General features: G+C 42.6%; 1 protein-coding gene across 2 annotated transcripts in view; it reads left to right on the top strand.

The window, feature by feature from the left end:
• Positions 1–14,100, top strand: part of SCARA3 (scavenger receptor class A member 3) — a 269,913-nt gene that overhangs the window by 189,702 nt on the left and 66,111 nt on the right. For both annotated transcript variants that reach the window (XM_078649960.1, XM_078649959.1), the window contains exon 3: positions 3,022–3,141. In XM_078649960.1, coding sequence (XP_078506086.1) covers positions 3,022–3,141 — 120 coding nt within the window. The remainder of the gene's footprint in view (positions 1–3,021; positions 3,142–14,100) is intronic.

Below are 14,100 nucleotides of genomic sequence, written 5' to 3'. Positions count from 1 at the left end.
TACTCCCCTGTATGCCATTCCACGATATGACACTGTATGCCACTCCACTCTACGACACTCTATGTCACTCCACTCTACGACACTCCATAACACTCTACTCCACTCTAACATTCCACTCTACTACACTACAGTACTCTATGCCACTCCACTCTACGACAATCTTCTTCATTATATGCCTCTCTAGTATTTAAACCTCAACTCCATTTTACGCAACTCCCTCTACTCCACTCCATGTTACTTTACTGCCCTTTATGCTACCCCACTCTGCTCTATGCCACTCCACTCTATGCCACTTTACTAAACGGCACTCCCAGTCTGAGTTTTTATTTTCATTTCTTTGACTCTATGCATGTTGCTCTTAATATAAAATTAAATGTACTGCTCCACAGGTAACTATTTCCAGAACAACATGTAATTTGTAAGGTCCACCGCTTGGCGCCTAGAAAGGAGAATGCCATAGCTTGGGTTGTCTTTTTGGTGCTTCAGGAAGACCTGATAGAGCGGGACCTTGCTCTGTGTGGGTTCACCATCATACGCTTGGCTCATCTTCATGAGCACTACCCCAGCTCATGGCAATGCTCTAAAGTGTTCACATCCATGCCACCATTGACCCACCAATCAGCCAGAAGCCAGCTCCCAGCTCTACTTGCATGTTTGAGAAAAAGCAGGACACGTTGGTTTTGCCAATGCTTGTTTAGGAGGGATCTTAAGTCTCATCTTTTTACTATTTCTTGTGGCTGTCTTTCCATGTGAGACCGTTTTCTCCCAGTCTTTGCCAGAAATTCTCCCTTTTTTCCTATTTATAAGACATTGTTGAAAAAACTCTTTAAAATTGAATACTCTAGGGTCTGATTCTTATTACCTTGAAAGGCCAGCTGGAGCATGATGTAATCCTTAAAAATACACCAAGTATATAGTTATAAATATACTGTAATATAATCCCATCCGCGCTGCGTGTGTTACATGAGGGATGGTAATGCTGTACGCAAATGGTAGGAATTTGCTAATGATACAGTGAGACCTATTTGCAAACTGCATTGTAAATTGAAACTCAAATTGTATGAAAGATGACATTATAACAGATGGAATCCCATAACGCAAACGAGAAGCAAAGTTGTGCTGTAAACTGCACTATCCGTACAAACAAATCATATGTACTTTACGGATGCGTGACTGTAAAATTGTAACTCAAGCTTCAGTCACTGATATACAGCACTATGAAGGCCACATTTCTTAATTGCACCTATTACAAAATGAGTATAAATAAGAAATGTTATTATATGGTTGGTGTTTTGTATAATATCTTACTGTACAGTGATCTGCAAGATAATCATGGCCAGGTGAGCGCTGAGCCCATAATGAAATAAATAAAAAACAATGGATATTATGTTAGTATAAGTATTTATCTCTTGAATCCATTTGATCCGTAAATGATGAGCTCTACTTAAGTAAATTGGAAATCATGCACTTTCACTTTTCCCATGGTGACGTTTGAGAATTTTACCAACTTCATTACATAACCCTGGTTTGTTTTCCCCTTTTACCAGTTCACAAATACAAAGTTTTTCTCTTCTTAGCAAAGTCATTTTTGCTCTTATGTATGTCAGGAAGGTGCAAGGAGAATCTTTCTCTGCTAGTTCACTTTTTGCAGATCTTTCCTATGCACAGGATCAGTGAGGAGGATAAGACCAGGTAAGGCCCTCGGTATGGTTGTGGTGGGACTCTTGATTCTATGAGTGCTCCCAGATCACCCAAGACCCCGTAGTGGTATAATATCTAGGAGCGTTATTATTATTATCACATTACTTCATTTTTGCCCCTAAGGAATGTGAAATAGCCATTAGAATTGGTGTTCCCATCCTGATATCCGGGGTCGAATTCATAAGTTGCACTTTGTATTTTAAGTTTAGTAGTGCTAGAAAATGTACTATGAAGTGCTATTCACAGACTAAGGGCCCGATTCCGATGCGGTTTGGAAAGCTTCCCAACTGCATCGGTTTGGAAATGGTTTCAGACCCACTCTAATCGGGAGAGTCCAACCGACCAAGTACGATGCATCCAGATGCTTCCAGATACGATTTTGTTGGACTCCCGTTGACTTCAATGGGAGCCTATGTTCCTAACCGCATCGTAATTGGGCCCTCGGTTGGAAATACATGTTTCCGATTCAGAAGGAGCAAATGCCATTAGGAGGCATTCCTAACCGCATTGGAATCGGGCTTTAAGTCAGAGCTTACCTAACTAATGTGTGTGAAGTCCTCCGCCCCCACTGTGGGGTCTCCACACACTTGGGTATACGTGTTGTTAGTAAATGTGGGTGGGACACAGGGGTGTGGTTTTTAAAAGGGGCAGATTTACTTCAAAAGGAGAAGGGATTAGGGAGGAGTAAGAAGGGTGTAAGTAGGGGCGTCACCCGCCCACACAAGAGTAAGACAATGGCTATACCCTGGAAGTGGAGACATGTGACTTATACTCCTTCAGTAAATTTACACTCCGAGTTTGTGAACACTGAAAAATGTACACTACCTCCAAAGTTGAAATTACTCCAAATTGTAAGTTACCTTTGTGAATCAGGCCCTGTGAGTTTAATATTTTGCAGAAATTCTAACCACAGTTTGGCCGCTAACTCGCATTCCAAGCTGAATTTCGATGTTCACTATTTTAGTAAAGCGGGCCTGACTGTTTTCTGTGAAACATATCTTATGCAGAACTGTTTTGTTAGTGTCAAATACATTTCTATGCAGCATACATTTTTTGAAAAGTCACGATTTTCACATGTATGTGGTGAAGTGAAAAAAATGAAGAAAGCTTTACCACTATTAATAAAACCAGATTGCGGTCATGTAATGAGAGTCACATGTTCCGCCCATTCCTTCCCACTGTTGTAGGGCTGTCAACATGTGAAGCTTTGGCAGTGCTTTGAATTTCCCTGTGCTAGTCTTGGCGCTTTGCCCATCTTGTGTCCGACTTCTCTTAGCGAGAGATTAACGATGAATTCGCTTTCCTTTCTTCTCCACTCAGGTCGGGCACGGACCAGCTGCGCCAGATGCCAGCGGAACCTCTCCCTCCAGACAGCCGTGAAGGTTCTGTACGCCATCTTTGTCCTCATTGTCGTGGTTGTGGCAATACTCGCCTCCCTGCGTGAGTTGGATTCCTTCTTTTCTCATTGTATCAAACCATTTTGAAGACCATTCGGCCAAATGACACCAAACTGCCTAAATAAATAAATACAGAAACAAACAAACTCACAAATACATAAATAGACACACAAACAAATGCATACATTGATAATTCCTTTAAATCCAAATTGATGTCTCTGCTGGGCTCCCTGATCTCCATGGTGGGGTGGACCTCCAAGGTGCTGTTGGAAGTTCATGGTTTACAACTCTGCAAATTCACATGTAGTGCTCGGGAAAATAACTTTGTAACTAATAAATGAAACAACCTCAGTGGCCTCTCAGTCTTGAGTTACATTGCTTTCTAAAAGAGAAAGCATATTGCATTTCAGTAACTGCTACATACATTTATTTCTAAACGTGGACTTCATACAGGGATAGCAAGTGGACGCAAGGACACAGTTTGCACTAAAATACACTACCAAATGGCGGTTTTGCTTTTGTTGTAATTACACATAATTTCTTCCAAAGTTTGTCACAATTACAAAAGAAATTGGGGAACATCCATGACAACGCGGTCAAAACCCCGCGCTGCCATTACCACGCGTCTTTTACAATGCAAGTCGTTACCACTACTTGCGCTGGAGGGCGCTCTAGACTAAGGAATAGTAGATTTACTATTCCAACACTTCCCCTACTGTACGTAGGCTGGAGTTGGAATAGTAAATCTTACTATTCTTAAGTCCAGCACCCTACAGCGCAAGTCGTGGTAACGACTTGCGCTGTAAAAGATGCGTTGTGATGTACCGCGATCTAAAAGATCACGTTGTAACATCATACAACCAAGAAATTACATAAACGTTGCACACCCTTAGGCTAGAAACCATCCTGCAGACAATAAGGTAGCCCATAACACCTATGATATCACCACAAGTGTGCTATCACCACTCCAGGCTGTGCACAGTGACCAAACTGCCGCCCGTTCTACCACATAGCATTTGATGCAGCTCATTTGGCTATGAATCCTTCTTACTGCCGCGCTGATGAAGCTGCCCCTGGTCCAAGTGAGTTCCTAGTAACCTGCCCTCTCTGTCTGTCTGGCTCTCCCTAAGTCATATCTTTCTCTCCATGTCTCATACTTCCTACTTTTCTTAGTCCATCCTGTCACATCCCTAACTAGGATTTTCCGTTGTAAGAGTTTTATAAATCTTACATTGGGCACAGTGTAGTCCATCTACCTGCAGATGATTTCAGGAAAGACTGGTTTATCTTGGTTGCTTAATTCAAATTGCTCATTGACAAGAAGGAACTCAATATCTCTTCAAGCTTCTAAGTCATACTTCAGATAGATTTAAAATGGCCGCTGAACACCGTGCATAGCTTGGCTTGCCTCAGATGCTTTACCAAAAGACTTTGGGTCTTTGAAGTGTTATCAAGTTATGAGATCTGCTTGGACTTCCAAGCCGTGAAGCTGGAGTGAAAGTCTCAGACACAAGGGCTAACAGTGAGCGCAAACTTCTTAACATGGATACGGGAACACAAGAATGCTGTCAGCTAGGAAAGTGAAATCAGATGGAGACTACAGATGCTGGTTACAGAGGACTCAAGTATCCTGATTAAACCAAAGTCCCTTGGTTGATCATGAGAGACGTGCAAGACAGACATACAGTGCAAGTTGACTGGCTCAGACGTGGCAGCATTGGCATCAGGAAGAAGATGGAATAATGGTATTGAGGGCACTGGCAGCAGGAAACAGGTGAACACGCACGGACACATGAACACCTATGGTGGCAGTTCTGGTGCAGATGTTGCTTTAGCAGAGGAGTCTGCATGGTGGCCACATGGTGAAAGGGATGAATGAGAAGGCAAACAAACTCAGGATCCCTGGATTTGATCGGTGAATGAGATAATTTTTCCTGTTTGCAGCACTCCTGGAAAATAGGAGCCCATAAGGGCACTCCTGAGCGGATCAGTGGGCTGTAAGTAGAGGGGTCAGCACAGAGGCCCCAAGACCAGAAAAGAATGTGGCTCGAGCAAAAAAAGAACAATGAAGTAGAGAATAGGAAGAGTAAATTAATCAATTTTTAGTGCTTTTAATATCTCCACTTTGGACCACCAGTTAGGCAAGCATGTTAATTCCTGAACATTTCCATACAGCAAGAAGAACATAAGTGTGGCTTTCGCAGATACCAAGGCATGGTGTGTAAAGCAGAGCTAAAGATCAAGAGTAGGAGACCGTGAAAAACTTGCAAATCTGCTGCGCCACACTAAACAAGAAGACCCTCTGGAGAACGATGGTAGAGCATGACACGCCTATTCAGTAGCTTCGTCCAATCAAATTATAACAAGTGCTCCACTACAATTCTCAATAATTTGTGGGAAAGAGGAGAAGTGAGTTACCTTACCTGACAACATTTATGCCACTCTGAATTCAGGCTAAGGACAGACCTAGATTAATATTGCAGTTTAAAGGGACAAGCACAATCTGCCTAAGATGAACTATCCACAGTGATAAAGTGGTGGTAGACCACTGCAAGCAATCAACACCTTGAAACATACTCATTGTTACTCTCCACTGGATATGGGTTTGACTCTTAGTCAGTAGAAGATTCATCTTCGAGTCTTCTGGTCACTTGCAAAGTACAGAGTTTCCAACCGCTAAAATGTTTTGTACATCTGCCCCCAAATTCTTTATCTGCCTTCAACAGCCAATTAGAAACATGTTGTTTAAACTAAGAGATATCCCTTTCATGTCTGTTTCTTTTATAGAAAAGCAGAGTAAGGAGCCGATAAGGATAGCGGACGGACTTTCGTCAACCCACCACCCTAGCGGGGCTGGGACCGGCCGCCAGTGGTGTGACGGTCCCGCACCTGCAATTAGGATGTCACTGCCACTGTTGCGGTGGCATCCTCTATTCCCAGCATTGTGGCGGGCAGTGCTCACAGCACCGCCCGCCACAATGCTGGGAATGCACTGTGTGCATTGTCATGCACAAGTTGACAGGCACCATGCGGTGCCTGCCACCTTGTCCATGACAATGTGGTACCCCCATGTGCACCCCCACCCACCCAATACCCTGGGGGCCTGCAACGTGCCCGACATCAAAATCCGCATGCCTTTCTGTAGCGGCGATGCCGCCACGGAAAGGCTGCTACCCGCACCCATGCTAATATGGATGGCGGTGTCTAGCAAATACCGCCACCATATCTAGCCCCTTTTTCGCCAGGTTGACTGGTCGACCGGCGGAAAACCAGCGGACGATCTTTCCGTTTGCCGGGGTACTCCCTCCATACTAATATGGCGGGGGGAAATGGGGGGCGGGCGGAGGGAAATGTAGGGCGGATTGCCACCGCTATGCGGGCAGTGGTGATCCGCCCTACATCGTAATCAGCCCCTAAGAATCTGTTCTTGCATTCCACATCCTTCTATTTGAACTTTCTAATTTCCTTTTTTAAGTCTCATGGCACTTTTTCATTGTATCATAAGGCTCTCCTTCCTCAGCCATTTTTTCTTTTACCATTTTTAATGCTTTTCTGTCCCACTGTGGGGAGAGATAGCTCCAAGGTGGTCAGTGGCCTTCGTCATAGTCCCACTGGTTTTCTGCTTCTTCTCTGGGCTGCATATGACCCTTCACAATGACACTCTTCTTACCCTCGACCCCCTCAAAGTAGGAGGCTGTGTCATGTATAAAGTTAGGTTTTTGAGGTCATTGACCGATCACATAAGTACCTTGATCTGTGACCATATCCCTCCATGGGGTGACCAATCCAATTTTCCATTGGTTAGGGGATCTCTGCTGATTCTGCAAGACAACCTACATGACTGTTATTAAGAGCTGAACACAACTAACTTTATTAAAAGTTACCTACTGACGATAAAATGTTAAAAACGAAATGCAGCAGGAGGTCGGACTGGGAGCTGGCAGTTTCATCTGGAGATAACCTATCTGTCCCTTAGTATGCAGTCACAAAATCAAATCTGACCCCAGCCAAGGTGCAGAGCTACAAAACATTCCATCATATCCTATTGAGATTAGTCCTCCATGGAAGTATGATGCTGTCCCTCAATACCAGCAGGCCCAGCATGCAATAGTCCATAAGGTTCGAAGCAACTCTCTGGCACAGAAGTCGATCAAGTAACGACTTTCCTCTGGCCGATCACTTGCTTCCTTACTAGGGTGTAGCTGTCCATATTCCAAATCCTGGCTGTGTGCTTGCTGGAAGGAATCATCATAATTTCAACTCTGGCTGCACTTGAACTTGTTTATGAGATTTTTATTTTACGCGTGAAGAAGCCTCTCATTATTAGTTCAAGCCGACACGTTACAACATTTGGGAACATTGTGCAGTGTACAAATGGGAACGGTTATTTAAAGCAGGGTTTTCCAAAGTCGTTCCTGGAGGGCCAGATTCATGCCAGATTTGAGCATATCCACATTTAGATAAATGTAGTAATCTTAAAAATCTGCCATGGATCCTGCCCTCCGGGGCTGACTTTGGAAAACCCTGATTTAAAGTATGGTGAGCTGACTGCATTCAATTGTCAGATCAGGCATATTTTACTGAGTGAGAAAGAGGAAAGTGTAAAGCGATAAATGTGTTGAAATGTTAGCACTTTTGGAGCCAGAATTTCCATTTGGCAGAATCAAGGACTCCGTGTAGACACGCAGATACGCTTACAACTACCCTGATATCTGCTCATTCATAAATTACCCCAGTCAGTGGTTGCAGAGAGCAAGATAACATTTGTTTCTTTTACAGAAGTATATGTGTGCCCCAAACAGGGCTGGACTGGTGCACAGGGAATGTGGGAGATTTCCTGATGCACTGCTCGAATGTATGACAGTAGCTCCACTAAGACAAACCTCGATAAAATGCAGTGTTTTGGCTCCAGTTGTAGGTCTAATTTTCTACTTCATCTGTCTGCAACACTTTGTTACCAATTGTTAAAAATATGCATGGAGTGGGCTTTGGCTGTAGCTAAGCGCTATTGGGTGTTTGGTATATCATTCCGCCTCCTATAGAACACTTGCCATGCAAACAGGACTATTTTACATCTCAAAAGTATGTTAAATCCACATGTCTTAAATATGTTATCACATCGATGATCGAGGCAATCTGCCAGTCATATTGTGCTCCTGGGCGGTTGTTACCAACCTTACTACCCTTCAAATACCTAAAAACAGGGCCGGACTTGCTGTTTGTGATTATTTGGTGCAACAAGGGTTGATATTACACATTTTTCAGGGTTGCTGTTAGTTACCCATCAAATCCTTGCCCAATCATCCTCCCGCATCAGATGACGTTACCATATGTTCTATTGCATTGTGATATAAAATGTTTGTCCAATTGATTGAACTACAACTCTCACAATGCATTTGATTGTTAAATGAACCACAGAGGCAGGAACCTAGTTCACCGATGACAAATAGTATTCTATTAACATTCTTCAATTGATAGTTCACACAACAATCCTTATCTCCAGAGCTCTCGCGATTTCTAGGTCTATGCATGAGTACCTCATCCAGGTTAGGAATTTCATTTGCATTCTGAGACTTGTAAATTCTAACGGAATAAACATGAAGTATCCGAATGTAGAGTAAACAAGCATTGGCATAGCCAATAGGTCTCGCCTTTCAGACCTTTATAAGAAAAAAAAGAAAATGAATGAATGATACACATATTCCTTGCCTCCTTATACCCGGCTCCCTTTCACACGAACCAAGCACAATTACCTCGGAGTGGTGTGTGCGGTCATAATGACCCGGAAAATAGCGGCAACCGACCTCAAATCTCGTCTATTCCAAAGACACTTTTAGAACTAATTCCCTCCTTCTCAGACCCCGCCAGGAAGTTCTTTAGTCATTGTAAATTTGTCATATATATTTATATTTTTGTTTGTACATTCTGTGCTTGCTGTGTTTGATATTGTGCTCCTTTTGCCTGTGTTGTTTTGATTCAATGGCCTGTTATTTTTCGCCAAGAAGTTCTTTAGTCATTGTAAATTTGTCATATATATTTAAATGTTTGTTTGCACATTCTGTGCCTGCTGTGTTTGATATTGTGTTCTTTTTGCCTGCGTTGTTTTGATTCTATGGCATGCTATTTTTGTTAGTTCCATATTTGTAACAGTTCTTTCATGTAACATAACTGGTTCTATTGTACAGCGCTCTGACACCTTCGGGTATAGTCCGCGCTTTATAAAAATGCATTAAATATATAAACAGCAAGATACTCTAGTCAATGTGCAACACAAAAGCACCTGTCAGCAACGATGTCATTCCATTTCCTACAATCAGATGTTGCGCCTGCCACGCTTTTGTTCTCCTAAACCCTCAGCGGTGCGGCAGGCCGAGCTCCCACCCGCACTGGTTATTACCTTGGGGGGTTTGCGCTTGCCCTGGGGTGACCAATCATGGCCGCCCTCTTTCGAACTGGCTATTTGGATATACGGGGGAGGGGCTTCTCGCCTCCAGCCGGCGTTTGGCTCGGTCCCCTCATGGGTCCGACTTCGCATCCCCCGGCCTGGGTTACGATCCCCTGCCCCACCCAAACATAACATTGTCCAGTCAAAAAAATGACAGCCCAACCAAATAACTCCACCATCGATGTCTAAGTTGCAGTTCCTTGTCCCTACCCCCAAACAAATAAACATGTGTTAGGTCATGTCACCCTGCACCACCACTTCCTCTCTCCCCACTTGCAGCCATGCTCTTTAGTGTCGGCAGCATGTCGGCTGCGGCTTTCTGAGAGATGCTCATCGGCTTCGATCGCAATCGATGTCAGCTATGGGTCTGCGCAGACCTGTGACGTAGGAGACAAGGGTTGGTGACGCAAGAGCTCCAGATGTGTTTCCTCACTTCACTTTGGAGTCTGGTCTTTTACATAACAGTGAAAAATCAAAATGAGTTTTTTTCACTCATGTGACATAATAGCCAAGGACGTTTTAAGGATTTTGGGTGCCCGGGGCCAAATGTATTTTGGGGGCACCTGTACAGAACAGCTTTAATTTTATGATGCAGTTTCAACTCTTTCAAGATCTCTTTGGTCAAATTTTAAATGGGTCTACACCTAATCAATATACAGGAATTGTGATGTGTGTTTTCAATATCGTAACACAGCACCAGCTCACTAATATTACTGCAAATAATCTCGGTTACACCCTCCCATTTCTCATTTGTGAGGTCCTATTTTGAGATTAAAGAAACTTTTTATATGAATGTTGCATGAAACTTAAAAACATATTGTCTAACAATATGTCTGTAATAGACTCTCACGCATAACGTTTTTTTTTCATAGAAAAAGCTATATACAACAGTCTGTTTAAAAATGATTCAATGTCATCAGGGCAAAACTCTCTACAAAACAGAGCGGTCTCTATCACGGGCCCCCTAAAAGATGACGAAAATGGATGAAAAGGATTACTTACAAGTTCATTGGATTGGTTGCTGGACTAATGGATAGTCACTAAGCAGTGCGGCTTCAAACTGGTGCGTGTCCACCAGGCACTTTTTGTCATAGAATTCGGGCCAGTGGGCCAGAGCACGTTTACGAACACGCACTCAAAAAATGGCCACGGTAATCTTGTAAAAAATTTGTTGAAAATTAAAGGGAAGGAGTGCAAACTACTGACCCCTTGTCTACGATTTGACATATGCTGTCCCTTTGGATGTCCGCACCCCCCATGTCTTAACACCTTAACCGCGGTGCTGTCATTCCATTAAGTGGGCTTGGCCGGGTCAGCCAACGGACATGCGCAGCACTACGGAGGTAGTGCTTGCGATGGCCGTTGGCCGACGGGCGCAATAAAAGGGTTAAAAGAAAAGACTTCAAAGTAATAGATAGAGTGTGCACAGCGTTTGGACTGTATTAGGTTCAAGAGTAAAGTTCAGGAAAGATTTAATCAGTTAGGGTGCTCTCGCAGGTAGCGTGTCCGTCCTGTCATGCTGTCAAATAAGGTGATTGTAGTGCATACATACATATGAATGCATCCCTGTGTGAGGCACACCTTTGGGTTCAACAAAAATTGACTCCCATACAATGTTCATCAGGTTTTGTAAAGTTTTTGGTTTAATTATGGTCTTCTGATATTTTCAGCATATCATGTGAAAGACTTTATCATCGTTGTAGCATTATTCGTCATCACATATGTACAAGTTTCCACAACTCCGATGCATTTCGGGCGGTCAGCCCTTTGTCAAGGAGTTCTAAAAGTGAAGGAGATATAGCGATCAATAATGCGTACCAGTGCACTAATAAGTGGAGTGAACAATAAGTGTCATGCAATAGGGTGTCCCAGTTGGTGCAGCTGCGCGGGGCCGCCTGTGTTACCACCTAGGAAAGCCAACATTCCCATAACAACCATCGCCAGGCAAAATCAACAACTAGATAAAACTGAGACCACTGAAACCGCTCCCTTGAGAGAAGATCATCCATCTACCTCGGTGAATTTTTTTAGAATCAAGTCAGGGCGAAAGAGAAGACCCAGGAGGAGCAAAAAACAAGGAGAAAGAAAAAGGGCCTCCAAACACATGAAGTACGATTCAGAAGAAGGACAACAAACCCCAAAAAAACACTTAGTGATCAACATTTCGGATACCAATTTGACGTCACACGAAATGAAACTGTTAGAAAAAGGTACATCTTTTATACCCACAACACAAACTAACCTACTTGAACTTGAAGTAAGCACCTTCAGATTCACACGAAAATTAAGACTGCGCCACTTTTTCGATAATGTCTTACCTCCTACAACACAGGAAAAGCCTGATCAACTTATGAGGTTACGCCAACACAGCACATATCAAGCACCGTGTAGTCACAAATCTATAGACTTATTTGAAAACCTTGTCAAACGTGATCTTACAAAAATCAACTACAAAAGGAAATTTACTAAAAATACTACTCAAAAAGACCAAGATACCCTTAGGAAAATCGCCACCAACAAGGACATAAAATGCTTAAAGGCAGACAAAGGCGGAGGCCTGGTCATTGTTAATACTGAAATGTATATAAAAAAAACAACTGAACATATCATGGATCAGAACACTTACATGAGATTGGAAGCGAACCCTACAATTCAATTCAAAGAAATGCTCCAAACTATCGTCACCAAGGCTCATGAATCAGGGACCATAGATGACCGCACTAAGAAGTTTCTGCTCAAAGAATATCCAAAGAGCCCGTCTATACCCATGACACCGAAAATACACAAAAGCCTTGAAGACCCACCGTTCAGGCCGATAGTGTCTACTAAAGGATCTCTACACGAACCCATGGGGAAATTCTTAGATAGGTACCTTCAGCCCTTAGTCACTAAAATGAAGAGCTATGTGAAGGACACTACAGACTTTTTGTTAAAGTTATCGGATGTTTCAATTCAAGCAGATGAACATCTTGTCTTGTGCACCGCAGACGTCAGTGCACTATACACCTCCATCCCACATGGTGGAGGCATTTAAGCAATTGAGAAGGCCATTCTTAACAGCAACATCGATCCCCCGATGCAACAGTTTCTGATGAAACTAATGATCTTTACACTATACCATAGCTATTTCGAGTACGAAAAAACTTGGTACCTGCAACTATCCGGAATGTCAATGGGGAATTGTGCTGCTCCCATGTACGCGAACATATACATGAAGGAATTCAAAGAGACACATATTTATGGAGATGACAATTGGAATAGCAACACCAAACTATTTATCAGGTATATCGATGATCTATTCATCATATGGAAGGACACTCAAGCCAACCTGCAACAAGCCCTTACTACCCTGAATACCAAGGATGAAAGAATTCAGCTCACCTGGCAAATGAGTGAACAATCAATCAACTTCCTGGATGTAGTAATCACCAGAACACCTAATGGTTTCACCACTGATTTATACCGCAAACCAACAGACCAAAATAACACCCTTCACTACACCAGTTTCCACCAGGGATCATTAAAAAGACATCTCCCATTTTCGCAAATGTTGTGAGCCAAACTTATCACATCTGATGAACACACAGCTGAACAACGCATCAATGAAATGAGTAACCGATTCTCAGAACAGGGGTACCCTAAAGCTATACTGGAGGACGCTAAGACTCGCATTGAAGCGATCAGCAGACAAGAGGCTCTTAAGAAAACCACCAAATCCAAAGACACCAGAATGGTACTTGTATCCAAATTTTCTACCATGAGTGCAACATACAAAAAAATCATATTAAAACACTGGCCGATCATGGAATTAGAGCCTGACTTCAAAGACAAATTCAAAGACCCCCCGATATTCACCTACACGCGGAACAATAATATCAAGGAAATACTAGCAAAACAACCTCTTGTCACCACTGAGAATAAAGGCACACGCCCTTACATTAACTGCAATAATTGTAGCAATATCATTAAAGGGAACATCATCACCCACCCTATGAAAGGGAATGATATCAAGCTAAACGTCAATGCCACTTGTGATTTCACCAATCTCATTTACTCATTGAAGTGTCCCTGTGGAAAAATCTATGTGGTGAAGACCGAGAGAAAAATTAAAGTTCGAATAAATGAACATAAATCCAACATAAGAACCAGAAACGAAAAATCCAACGTCGCCGTTCACTTCAATGAACAAAAACACACAGTCGCACAATTAAAATTTATGGTACTTGAAACCATCCGAAAAGCAGAAGGCAGAGATGATCACAAACTTTTACTCCAGCGAGAATTGTCATGGATTTACCGTCTACAATCCATGAAGCCCTTTGGGCTCAATGATAGAATTGAATTTAGTTGCTTCTTGTAACCATTGTTTTTCATAAACATCAGTCTTTGTTTATAACCATCATTCCTGTTTCCAACCACACAATGTGTGGTTTTCTGACACTGTACATTTCCTGTGGCTTGTTTATACCTTATATGTTTCACACTGACACTTTGTGCCATTCTACTTTTATTTTTATTTTTGTCACTCCACATTATAACCTTTTGTTACGTTGTCAT

Source organism: Lissotriton helveticus, chromosome 6, assembly GCF_964261635.1.
Source record: "Lissotriton helveticus chromosome 6, aLisHel1.1, whole genome shotgun sequence".
NCBI lineage: Eukaryota > Metazoa > Chordata > Amphibia > Caudata > Salamandridae > Lissotriton > Lissotriton helveticus.
Note: the sequence above shows the minus strand (reverse complement) of the source record. Positions and strands in the feature narration are given on the sequence as shown.